The sequence below is a fragment of the Penaeus chinensis genome, chromosome 38, assembly GCF_019202785.1.
Source record: "Penaeus chinensis breed Huanghai No. 1 chromosome 38, ASM1920278v2, whole genome shotgun sequence".
NCBI lineage: Eukaryota > Metazoa > Arthropoda > Malacostraca > Decapoda > Penaeidae > Penaeus > Penaeus chinensis.
In genome coordinates, this window is record NC_061856.1 from 18,826,983 (window position 1) to 18,839,482 (window position 12,500).

A 12,500-nucleotide genomic window follows, 5' to 3' on the forward strand; every position below is an offset into this window, starting at 1 on the left:
TTCTTATTTATATGAAAAATATTACATCAACTGAAATTATAATTATTAGTGTTTTAGTTATTTTCTCAATAAATATAGTTAGGGATGAAGATAATGATGATAATGGTGATTATATTTATCATTAGTATAACTTTATTCTTGATATAACCGCATATACTATCAATACTAATAAAACCCTTATTGGCCTTTCCTCTTACAGATTTGTTAGGCCTAAGAAAATTAATACCAGTAAAAAAGACCCGTTAAGAGAAATTACATTTCTGATCTTATTTTCCGCCTTCCTCCATCCCACTCTACCTTTTCTGAACGTTCGCACACATGCAAGTACTCCAGAGGTCGCACTTATTCACAATGCCCTTTGTTACAGCAGCTGCGTCGAGCCCAGCAAGGGGGGAGAATCATGGCGGAGAAACACGGATTCTCGGCCGCCTCCTTCCTTCTCTCTCTCGCTCTTTGTTCCGCTCCTGCCGCGTGCGCCATGCTCAGCCCTGTCCTCGGCGACGGTAAGTGATTCTATTTCATCATTTCCGCCCTTCTTCGGATGTTTGGGTTTCAATATTTCGAAAACAAGGGTTCATTTCATTCGAAGACATTGAAATACATATTTTGATGCATGTTTCTCGCTCGGATATCTTTTTTTTCTTTTATCCTTAACGTACGTGTAGGTATTTCATCATATACCAATTTCTCGCAAGTTGAAAAAGCCGCTTTTATTAGCGCATGTGAAGGAGCAAGAGGACAAGGTAGTAATATGAGAGACAGGAGACAACAGGGGAGCGAGTGCGAGGGGAGCGTGAAGCGGCGACCTCGTGCATATTAAATTAGTCTGTCTTCAGGGGAGCCGGAGGTGACCATAAATTTGTATTTGTTTATTTACTTATTTGTTATTACTCAAGCTCATATCAACCGTCGCATTGCTTGATTTTGAAACCTTCCCTTTCCTATCTTATCACTGAATATGTAGTCTCAGAAAATTAGTTTGAAATGCGTTGGGTCAAATATCAAACTATTTCTTCAAAATATATGTTACTCCTCCATAATTTGGAATGTCATTGAGCAGCTCTCTTCTCTGGCAACTGTATATGCTCTCATACCTTATATCTATTTGCCTTTACTGGAGTCATTATACAGAAGACTCCATTAGCGCAAACCGTCCCCGTAAACCTTCTTTCAGCCTGTTGATGCGATAGAGCTGCCTTGTAAATGGCAGCTTAGAGTGCGCCGCACACAGCAGCAAATGCTTGAGGAAAACGAAAAGAGTTCCATGTTTTTTCTCCACTTTTCTCGCAATATCTTTCAGGTCAACCTGAGATCAAGTCTCTAACGATATGGCGCGGTACTTCACCCCTGCAAAGTTATAAATCATCAACAAATTCTCAGACTTGAGATGTAGTATTTGATAATTTTGCAATGCAATCTCTCCACCCTCCCGGGACTTAAGATCCGACTGCAACATTAGGAAATTCATCTGTATTTTTTTTACTCGGTAACAGATTTAGCTTCACAGAGAATAAAGAGTGTGAGAAAGATCTGCTGCCGATGCAAGACGAAGAAAAAAGTTACTTTAAACAGGTCTCTCTAGAAGTCATGCAAATAGTCAAATCGGTATGCAAGATAACTATCCTTACTCTCAATCTTGCCCATTCTCAGTCATCCTATACTGGCGCGTTGGGGCAAATGCTATAGGGAAATGTTGATAATTAAACAAAGTTTACGAACAAAGGAAACTCCTCCAATTATTATTAAAAATAATAGTTTCGAAGCAGAGAAACCTTTATGTTGCATTAAATAAAGTGCTTCGTGGACCATATTATGCAATCATTACTTTTGTTGCTCTGCTGATGATAATGACGTAATAATGTTAACGCACCTGCAATCAAACTTCCATGAATTATGGACGTTGAAAGAGCAAGAGCATATGATGGAAATTTCCGAAAAACCATTATTGGAAACTAACGGGGCCAGACACGTGCATCACTTAATGTAAAAAAAAGTTCCGTAAATGAAGAGACGCAAGAGACCATCAGGGAATTAAAAAAGGTAAACACATTCAGTGATCAGAAGGAAAAGCTAGTTCGAATACAAGATGTTGATTCTCAGAAGGGAGTTGCCAAGAAATAGTCTAAGAGATGCAAGCGGGATTTTATTTAACTACAACAGTACCATCATATAAAAAAAAAGAAAACAGAGAGAAAGAAAGAACGAAGTAAAGTAAAAATACAAACTTTCAGGCTGTCAATTCATCATTGCCAAATTTAGACTTTTCATTTGGTAATGCATGATATTAGACTGACTCTATTATAAAGGTAATAAAAACTTTCGAGTTCAGGTTCAGCTCTTGATTACGAAAATTTAAGTGAATTTAATAATTATAATAATAATAATAACAAATTGCATGATCATGATAATAATAATGATAATGATAATGGTAATGGTAATGATAATGATAATGATGATAATAGTGATAATAATAGCAATAACAATAACAATACCAATAATAATAATAATAATCATCATAATAATAATAAATTGAATGATAATGATAGTGATAATGATAATGATAATAATAGTATCAGTAATAATAACATTAATAATAATAATGATAATAGCAATAATGATAATAATGGTAATAATGATAATGATAACTATAATAATAATAATAATAATGATACTAATAATGATAATTATGATAACAACAATAATAATAATGATTATAGTAATAATAATATAATGATAATGCTAATAATAATCATAATAATAGTAATAAAAAGAATATAACTATAATAATGATAACGGTGATAATAATGTTGATAATGCTGATAATGATAATGATGTTAATGATGATGAGAATGATAAAAATAATCATGATCTCATCATCATAAAATAATGATGAGAATGATAATGTTGATAACAATAATGATTATAATGATGATGATGATGATGATAATGATAATGATAATGATAATGATAATGATAATGCTAATGCTAATGCTAATGCTAATGCTAATGATAATGATAATGATAATGATAATGATAATGATAATGATGATGATGATGATGATGATGATGATGATGATGATAACAACAACAACAACAACAACAATAATAATAATAATAATAATAATAACGATTATAATTGTAATAATAACGATGATGATAATAATAACTAATTATAATGATAACGATAATAATAATAAAAGTAAAGATGAAAACAAAAAATGATCATGATAATAATGATGATAGTTATAGTAATAAAATAAGAATATTGATGATAATAATAATAATAATAATGATAATGATAACAACAACAGCAACAGCAAGAACAACAGCAAGAATGATAGTGATAATGATAATAAACCGTGATAATAATAGTCAAAATTGTAATACTAATAATATTGATATTAATACAATCATACAAGATGGTAACAATACATGAGTGTGATGAAAGTACTACACGGCTAAACCTTTTCATGAGGTTCTGTTATTTTTGAGAGAGAGAGAGAGAGAGAGAGAATAAATGAATTAGTAGTCAGATAGCTAGACAAACTCAGACAAACAAACAATCAGACAGACAGCCAACCAGACATATACATATATACATATATACATATATATATATATATATATATATATATATATATACATACACACACACACACACACACACACAGAGGTTCTGTTATTTTTGAGAGAGAGAGAATAAATTAATTAGTAGTCAGATAGCTAGACAAACTAGACAAATTATGTATATATATATAATATATATATATTATATATATATAATACATATATATGTATGTATATATGTATATATATAATATATATGTATATATCTATAATATATATATATATATGTATGTATATATGTATATATGTATTTTATATATATATATATATATATATATATATATATATATATATATATATATGTGTGTGTGTGTGTGTATATATACATACACATACACACACACACACACACACATATATATGTATGTGTATACATATGTAGGCTGGGGAGTCGGAAGGCTCCCTAGTCGGCTAAGGACTGGGTAGTCCTTGTGTTACTGCTGCTGTTGTCGTGTTCCGCTGGAGGATCGGGGAATGTAGATCTCGGTTCCAATATAATTGAGATTTGCGAAGATCTAGCTTCGCCCGGGCCTTCCATATATGACCCGGCTTGTGTCAGCTATTTATGGCTGTCTCTTTTTGTTCTCTGACACTTGTGCTTACCGTGGTGGCGGGATTGCCAGCAGGCTCTCTTGCCGCCATGATGAAAGCAAATCGCATAATCTCTTTATCAGCCCAGCAGCTGTTGTGGACGGTCCCTGTAACAGAAATTGAGTGAACTCACAAATCTGTAAATAGTGTACCAGGGTGGCGTTCGGCTCGCTACAATGCATATAATGCACGAGCTGTGGTAGTACACTTCTCCTGTAAGATTTTTCGGCTCGGTTGTATGATAATGGGATTTGGGGGCATATCCCTGCCAATGTAGGCTAGTCTGTCAGCAAGCTCGTTCCCTCTGATGCCAATGTGGCTGGGGACCCAATTAATGAATCTTCTTCTATCCTGAACAAGAATTGTATGCGCTATGATAAGCACAGTAGTCAGGAGGTAGATGTTGTCTTTGGGTGAGCTGTGTTGAAGACAGTCAATGGTTGCCCTGGAGTCTGTATGTATGACCACGTGTCCTTCCCTCAGGGACGTGTGGGCTAGGGGTCCCATGATCACAACTGCCTCTGCCTGTAGCGAGGAGGGGTTGTCTGTTACCCTCATGGATATTGTGGTATCCCTTGCTGCAAGGGATCGACTAATCCATCCGTGAAGTATGTTTTCCTATCCAGAAGAGTGTTGACTGCAATGACTCTCTTGGCTTTTGCCTTTAGACTAGGCATGTAGTATTGATTCTTTCTCCTTGACAGGCTCATAACAGAGAACTCTATCAAGGTTTGTGCCCACAGCGGGGCTTCGATACAGTCATGGGGGAAGTCCATGCCTTTGGTAAGTAACTGTTCTTTGAGCTGTTAGCATATCAACACCCTGGCTGTGTGAGACAGCTAGGAGTTGTTTGCAAAGAGTTCGTGGTCTTGTTCTAGGCATATGAGTATTTCTTGTCTTGGGCTTGTGTTCTTTGGAACCTGGATGACCTTTGAAAGGAATTATCCTGCCATTAGATCAGTTTGTGAGTCCAGGGGAAGGTTTTCCTGCATTAGGAGGTTGAGATCCTTCATCCACCTTGGGGCACCCAGAATGATCCTATGTATCTCCCAGTCATTGCTCTCTTGACAGACAGTCTTGTTTTGGTTCGCTCAACCAGGTACTGGACCTCCTTATGAATGGAGAGGGTCCGGTTAATCCTTACCCCAAAGTACTGGATGTCCTGGATCCACTCTAAGTCCATTCCCTGGATTTTCAGAGTTGTGGCTTGAACATTGTGTCTCAGAGCCATGGATTTTGATTTGGCTGCAGAGATCTATAGTCCTGTCCTACAACACTCCTCAGATACAAGGTCCAGACAATACTGGGCAATGTGGTCCAGTAGAGATGATTATAAGATCGTCTGCATAGATGATCTTGCACCCCACTGGGAGGTGTATGTTGAGGATACAGGACATTAAGGTGTTGAATAGGGCTGAACTGAGAACCCCACCCAGTGGCATTCCATTTTCTAGTGGCATGTGATGTGATAGGTGACCTTGGAATCTGACCCTAGCTGTTCTGTTCCTGAAATAGTCACCTATCCAAGCCAAGAGCTTTGCTCTGATTCCTTTCTGGATCAGGGTCTCCTGAATGGCAAGGGGGACTTGCTAATTCAAAAGCCTACTCCAGGTCTAGGAATACCACAGATGTGCAGAGTGTGGCTATGCTGTGTGCTGTGCTCATGCCCCTTGTGAACCCATGGAGATGTTAATGTGGGGTCCCATTTTCCATTGGAGTCGGTTTAGTGCCATCCTCTCGGCCGTCTTGGCCAGACAGCTGAGGAGAGAGATGTGGTGGTACTTCCCTGGCTCCTTTGGTTTTTGGGATGGGAATTATGGTAGCCCTTTTCCAGCTCTGGGGTAGAGTGGAAGTTTCTTAGGATTTGTTGATGAGTTGCAGGAGTGCAAGCTCACCTGCCAGTCCTAGGTGGGAAATGATAGGGGTACATCAGAACCCGGGGCTGAGCGAGAACTGTTTTTGTAGGTTTTTCTTAGTTCCCTAAGAGAAAAGATAACAGAGTTATCAGGTTTGACTGCCCTTTCTCTGATATGAGCAAGTCTTCCTGGCTGTAGGCGTCCTTGGCTTGCCCTCAGTTTGGCTGGCAGACTGTTGCTAGTTGTTTTTGTAAAGAAATCATGCACCATGTTCACCTTTGATTGAGAGTCGTGATGTGTGCACCTCGGTGCTGAGCAACTGGTAGCTCGCCTGACCCATTGCCATAACTCTGTAAGAGTGGTTTGGTGGTCGAAGGACTCACACCATTCCAGCCACTTTTCCTGCCTCACTCTGTTAGCAGTTTCCTTGGCATCCCTGACAGCTTCCCTTGAGGGGTTCTTTGCCTTTGGAATTGTTTTCTGCACATGGTCACTCTGTGGTTGATCTCCTTAATTTCGTCATTAAAGTACCAGGTGTCTTTGTGACTCCTGGATAAAGGCCGAGTTTTAGGTATGGTCTGTAAGTCTAACTTCAAGCACTTCCACAATTTCATTGACAATGTCAATGTTTCTTGATGGCACTATTGCATGAAGGATGGCATTCCATGTATTGATGTATACCATTGATGTTCCACTATAGTATGCTTAGATTTTGTGTCATGATGATACTTGATGTTAGTTACATCTGAGACATCATTATATTCGGATTGAGATGTGTCGGAGTCTGACAACTCCATTATGAAGTCCTTGCTGATTGAGGGATCTTCATCTGTTTTTGGATTGCTTGACAGGCTATCCCTGGGTCCATTGGGGGGTAGAGAGCCTTTGGTAGCTCTGACTTTTGTTAGTTTGGCTTTTCTCACTTCAGGCTTTGTCTGTGTCTTACTTTATCTTTGCTGGCTTTACCTGGTTAGGTCAGCATGTTCTGACACTGGCTGTACAGATTCAGCCTGGTTTGGCTCTGTCTGTGAGGGTATGGCCAGGGTTGGGGACAGAGTCTCGGCCTGGGATAAGGGTGGGGCTGGTTTGACTCTCTCCAGCTTCCTTCCCTTCAGGACTGCAACAGTCTGGGTTATTATCGTCATGGCGACCGTGACTGCCTTTTCTGCCTCCTCACTCAACCTACCCAAAGATGTTGCTACTGAAGTGACTACAGCAGTCAACAGGAGAGTCATGTCTTCCTCACCATGCTTTTGCAGTGCTCTTTGAACCTTTATTCCTCTGGTTCTCTTTCTGCACTTCTGTAATATCCGGTGTCGGCAGGGGAGGAGCCTCCTTCCTCTTAGGAGCTCGAGAAGCCTTTCCTCTTTTGTTCTGTCCCTAGACATAAGTGCCTGGGGGAGCAGGAACAAATGATCGCTTTTAAGCAACCTCTTGTCGCCTGAGGCCACTTCTTTCCTGACAGAGCAAGACTTCAGGCATGATGCCTCTTGGCACAATTGGGACATTTGGTTGTGTCCCTTTGTTCTTCCTTGAATGCTTTAAGGTACACCTCAGTGTTGTGTGCCTTGCTGCAGACACCACATCTAAGCTTGGCCTGGTGGTGACCATGTTTTAGGCATATGTAGCACTTAAGTTGAAGTTGCCCCAGTTACCCAGATTAAGGGTAATGGTTGGGGTTCCTTTCAGGGTCACCAGGACTTGCCTGGTTGCAGTCTTCCCTTTTGACATTCGGGAAGCCTTCACGACTTGTGGGTGTGATGTGATCAGATCCACATCATACGAAACTGAGAAGCCAAGTAGTACCATCTTGACTCTCCAATTGTCGGGATTCACTAGTGAGAGACACTTTCCTCTCATCTTCAAGCTCCTTTGTTTCGTGCATGAAATTCAGGGTAACTTGGTCTTTGAGCACAGTAGTCGTGCCCTGGTCTCTGGCAACCCAGATTGACAACCAGATTTTTCTCTGCTTCTCCATTCCTCTGACCAGTTGGTAGGCATTGTCGAAGTCTTCAGGATTAGAAGGAACCTTAAACTGTAGGAAATGCCTAGGGGGTCCAGACTCTCAATCAGAGTCTGTCACCGGCCTTGGTTGTTTCGGACCGCCCTTTCGGCTTTGGGCTTTGGTCATGGGAGCAGAAGCTGTTTCGGCTGGTCCAACTTGCACTACCATCTCAGTCAGGGAGGACGTCTGAGGGGAACTCTGAGGCCTCCCTGGCTTGGCTGCAGGCCTGAAGAGGCCAGCACGAGAGTCCATCTGCTGGACAATTTGATGGACAGACATGTTTGCTGCTGATGGGTTCTCAGTTTTGTCCATTTTAGCAGCAGGTGTGACAGAGTCATCCTGTGCCTTAGATTTTCTTTTGCCACCAGAAGCCATGTATGGCTTTAAAGTGACTGCCTTGGTCTGGGCCTTACATGGGTCATCAACAGTTATCTCTTTCTGTGTTTTTTTTAAGTTTTAGTTTCCATGTAGTGAACAACTGGTTCATGATCTAACACCCCCACCCACTAAGGAGTCCAACAAGAGGAAGCTGTATGTTAGATCCATTGTCTAACAGCTACAGGGGTGGTGAGAGGATGTACACAACCAATAGCCATTGTAATGGTACTCAAGGACCAGTGTAAGTGCCAACGGCGCCATGACTGCTTGAACCTAGCCTCCCGAAGGAGACCAGCCGATTGACCTGACCAGGCCGGGATCAGGCCACCCTTCTTGCTTGAATAACGGACCAAAGAGGCGTGTTGCCAGCCGCAGGGCGTACTCTTGCTAGGCATTGCTCAACCTCCAGGCTGCCATGCATTGTTTGGGACCCTTTGCTCATCCCTCTGAAACATCCACTCAAAGGCTTGTTTCACCTCAGTGAGGGAAGAGAGGTCCTGCACCTTTTCAAGGCGGTTTCTTCATCCCTCTGAAACAGCCACCTAAAGGCTGTTTCACCTCAGTGAGGAAAGAGAGATCCTGCACCTTTTTGAGGCGGTTCCTTCTTCCCTCTGAAATGGCTACCTAAAGGTTGTTTCACCTCAGTGAGGGAAGAGATGTCCTGCACCTTTTCAAGGCGGTTCCTTCTTCCCTCTGAAACAGCCACCCAAAGGCTGTTTCACCTCGGTGAGGGAGGAGAGGAACTGTACATTTCAAGGAGGTTCCAATGGCAGGACTATGACGTAAGCCGTTGTAACAGCGCCACCGCATTTATACCTTTGAGAGACGCCAAGGTAGCCAGCCCTCTCTCCCCCGTGTTCGACTTCTTGTTCGCGTAGTCGGGCCCAGGTGTTTTTAGCTCGTCTGTGTTTGCGTGTATTAAGTGGTTCTATGCTTTATGTTCTGTGTAGTGTTTCTGAGGGAATTAAGTCTAGAATTGTTGTGCCATGTACCCAGATTAGTGCTTTGTTCTGTACTGATTGCATTTTAAGTTTTTGTGAGTTAGATATTGCAACCAATGGGACAGGTGTGCATTTTAGAATAAGTATGACAATTGTTTTGTAGTCTCAGCTTTGTTTGTGGTGTGCAAAAGCATCTGAGTTTGATGAGTGTTGTGCGTGCTTGTCTGATTCGTTGTGTGACGTGTGATGTGAAGCCTGTGGTTGAGGAGTGAAAACCGAGAATGTTTCCTTTGTTTTGTATGGGATGTTGGTGTTATTAATTGTAATGGGTTGTGCAGTTATACGCGCTGTGTGCATGGGTTTGGAAAATACAGACAAACACCAACAAATTCAATGGTGCTTAAAGGTGGTAATATTCTGTATAGCTCTTTCTGTTGTTCATTTCGTGACGTGTTTTGATTTAGAGGGGTGCGAGTTTATCTGTGTGATGTCGTCTGCATAGGAAATATAGTTGCTGTAAGGTGTAGGTTTTGGCAGATTGACTGTTACCTCGGTCTCTGTGGTGTGGTCAAATCGGGCGTTCTCGGCGGGGGAGATTTGGAAATTCTGTTGCCAGAATTCCCTGTGGAGAAGATTCATCTCCACCGAGTCAACCTTCTGTCTGTGTGCATTGTACAGGTATGTTGTGGTTTGTTTGTTCGACCCCATGAGCATTTAGAAAGAGCTCCAAAAGATCTTGGGGTCTTTCGTGTTTTGACATTGTCTCTGTGCAAGTGATTCCCAGTGTTTTTTATTCATTACTTTAATTTCGTTTATTATTTGCATTTGGAGTTCTCTTAATTGTGTGTGTAGTTGTGCGTCCCAGCCCCATGTTAATGATAGTTCATGTAAGTGCCTGTATTATATTTTAAGCAATTTCAGACGTTGTGTTTCTCTGTAGAGAGGGATATGTTTGTGTGTTGTTTTAGGGATGTTGGCCCGTTGGGCCACTGTTCAAGGTGGGTGTTTATTGTGTGTGTAGGTTGCCCCTCGAGATAAATTACTATTGTCTTCAAGTGCTTGTTTGAAGCCCTCCCAGTTTGCATCTTTGAAGGATTCTTGGGGTTGTGTTGGGATTATGATAGGGTTTGTTGAGTGTTAGAATGACCGGAAGGTGGTCGGTGGAAGTGATATCGTCTGTTGTTATATGGTGGCGTAGGTGTGCTCTTTGGTTTGCAAGGACTATGTCAGGTGTTGTTGCTGTGTTAAAGGCAATTTATGTTGGTGTGTGTAGACCGAGTGCCTTGTATGTATGAGGCAAGGCCTCTGCCTATGTTGTTGGTGTGATGGTTGCCAAACAGTGATTGGTTTATGTTAAAGTCTCCCATGATATATATTGATTTGTTATGCCTCAGGAGCTGCAGGATGCCAAGTTCTAGTATGTAAGATCTACGTGGAGGTAGGAATAGTGTTGCCAGTATAATGGGTCCTTGTAGTGTTTATTTCGACTGCCAAGAGATCTGAGTGGAAGTAACGATTTTATGTTGGATGTTGTTTTTGATCGCTATAGCTACGCCATCACTTTGTTCTTGTGACTTGTTGAAAGAATAGACTGTGTATGTGTAGATTTTCAGTGGACCAGCGTTATTGAGCCCATGGCTGTTAATGAGGATATGTGGGTCGTGTTTTCTGTAGGAGTTGCCGAGTTCGTTTTTTCGTGTTGTCCAGTGTAAGACGTAATGGTGAGGCGTGAGTGTAGTGTAAAGTACCATGTTGTGTTACTTGCTTTTTTGTGTTGTGTCATCTATGAGGTGTCCGTTGGGTATTTTGCATATATTATCGTATTGTTCAATCATGGTGTTGTTAATATTTATGTTCCCTTCCATGAGGTATGCATGTATGTGTTGAGCTATAACCATGTTATGGTGCTCTGCTTTGGTCATTAGCCACTTAATACTGTTACTTTTTATCTCATTTATTTTTTTTCGGCAAGCAATCATATTCCATAAAATTTGGGTCGACTACAGTGCTATCCATGAGGCGGTCCCATCCTTCATCATCTTTGTGACAGCTCTTTTATTTCTGGAGGTGGATCAGGGAAGGTGGGAGGGACCTCCCTGGGGAAATCCTGAGGTGGCTGTTTTTGTCATTGTTCCTTGGGTCTTACCGAAGTGTCTGGCTTAGGAACTGTCACAGGGGTGATTGGGAGGTCTGAAGGTATCTTCATAAATTGTTTCTCCAGGTCATTGTCGTGTGATGACCCCTGTAACTATGGAGAGGATATTTGGGGATTCTGCAGGGGGCTGGATAACTCTCAAAATGCCCAGGAATCTGCCTCCCCCAGATCTAGCTCGGGTACCTAGTTCTTGGCTAGGACCTCTTTGGCATGGTGCCTGAAGCCCTTCTCAGGGCAATTAGAATCTGCAGGTGTGCGTGGAAGAGGACAATCATGATCTCTTTAGAGACATCATTTGGAATGACCAGGTGGATAGTAGGTTCAGTTTCCGTGGCTCTAGTTTTGATGTCCTGTCGAAATTTATTGATCAAAGGTTTTCAGGCATTAGTGGTTGCCGGCACCGTCTCTTGGGCCGCCTTTTGCGCCACGACTTTAAGAGGCCTAGCTTCTTTCTCTTTCTTTCTTTTTCTTTCTCTTGCGAGATTTTCATCGCTTCTTCTTGTACAGGGCAGCAGTTGGCAAACGTGGAATGATCACCACCGCAATTTAGTCATTTTTGACGCTGCTTTTGCAGCCCCTGTACGAATGGGTGTTGGAGCCACATTCAGAGCACCTGGCTTTCTTTGCTTCTTTGCATTGGCCTTATAGGTGGCCATATCCATAGCAGTTCATGCACTGCCTGAGTGGCATGAAGCGCTCTAATTCTATTTGTCATGGGGCAACAAAGAGACTGAACGGATACCCTTTTCTTGAATTCTGTTGGCGGCCTGGTGGTCTGAGAAGCAGACTTTCGTGAGATGAGTGAGTCCACCCTATACAAAACAATCCACTGCTTTGTAGTATCTATAAGATGAAAAGGCTTCGGGAGTCAACCGGAGCCGGAGCAACCACAGTGACGCCACTGGTGCCAAACGGTCCCTTGGATCTGTCCCTTGGATCCGTCAGCT

The 12,500-nt window shown here is 41.6% G+C and overlaps 1 protein-coding gene across 3 annotated transcripts in view; it reads left to right on the forward strand.

Moving 5' to 3' along the window:
• Positions 1 to 12,500, forward strand: part of LOC125046134 (relaxin receptor 2-like) — a 192,559-nt gene that overhangs the window by 48,542 nt on the left and 131,517 nt on the right. For 2 of the 3 annotated variants that reach the window (XM_047643788.1, XM_047643790.1), the window contains exon 2: positions 368 to 503. In XM_047643788.1, the coding sequence (XP_047499744.1) occupies positions 401 to 503 (103 nt within the window). In that variant the 5' untranslated portion in view covers positions 368 to 400. The remainder of the gene's footprint in view (positions 1 to 367; positions 504 to 12,500) is intronic. The other variant, XM_047643789.1, reaches the window with a different exon arrangement.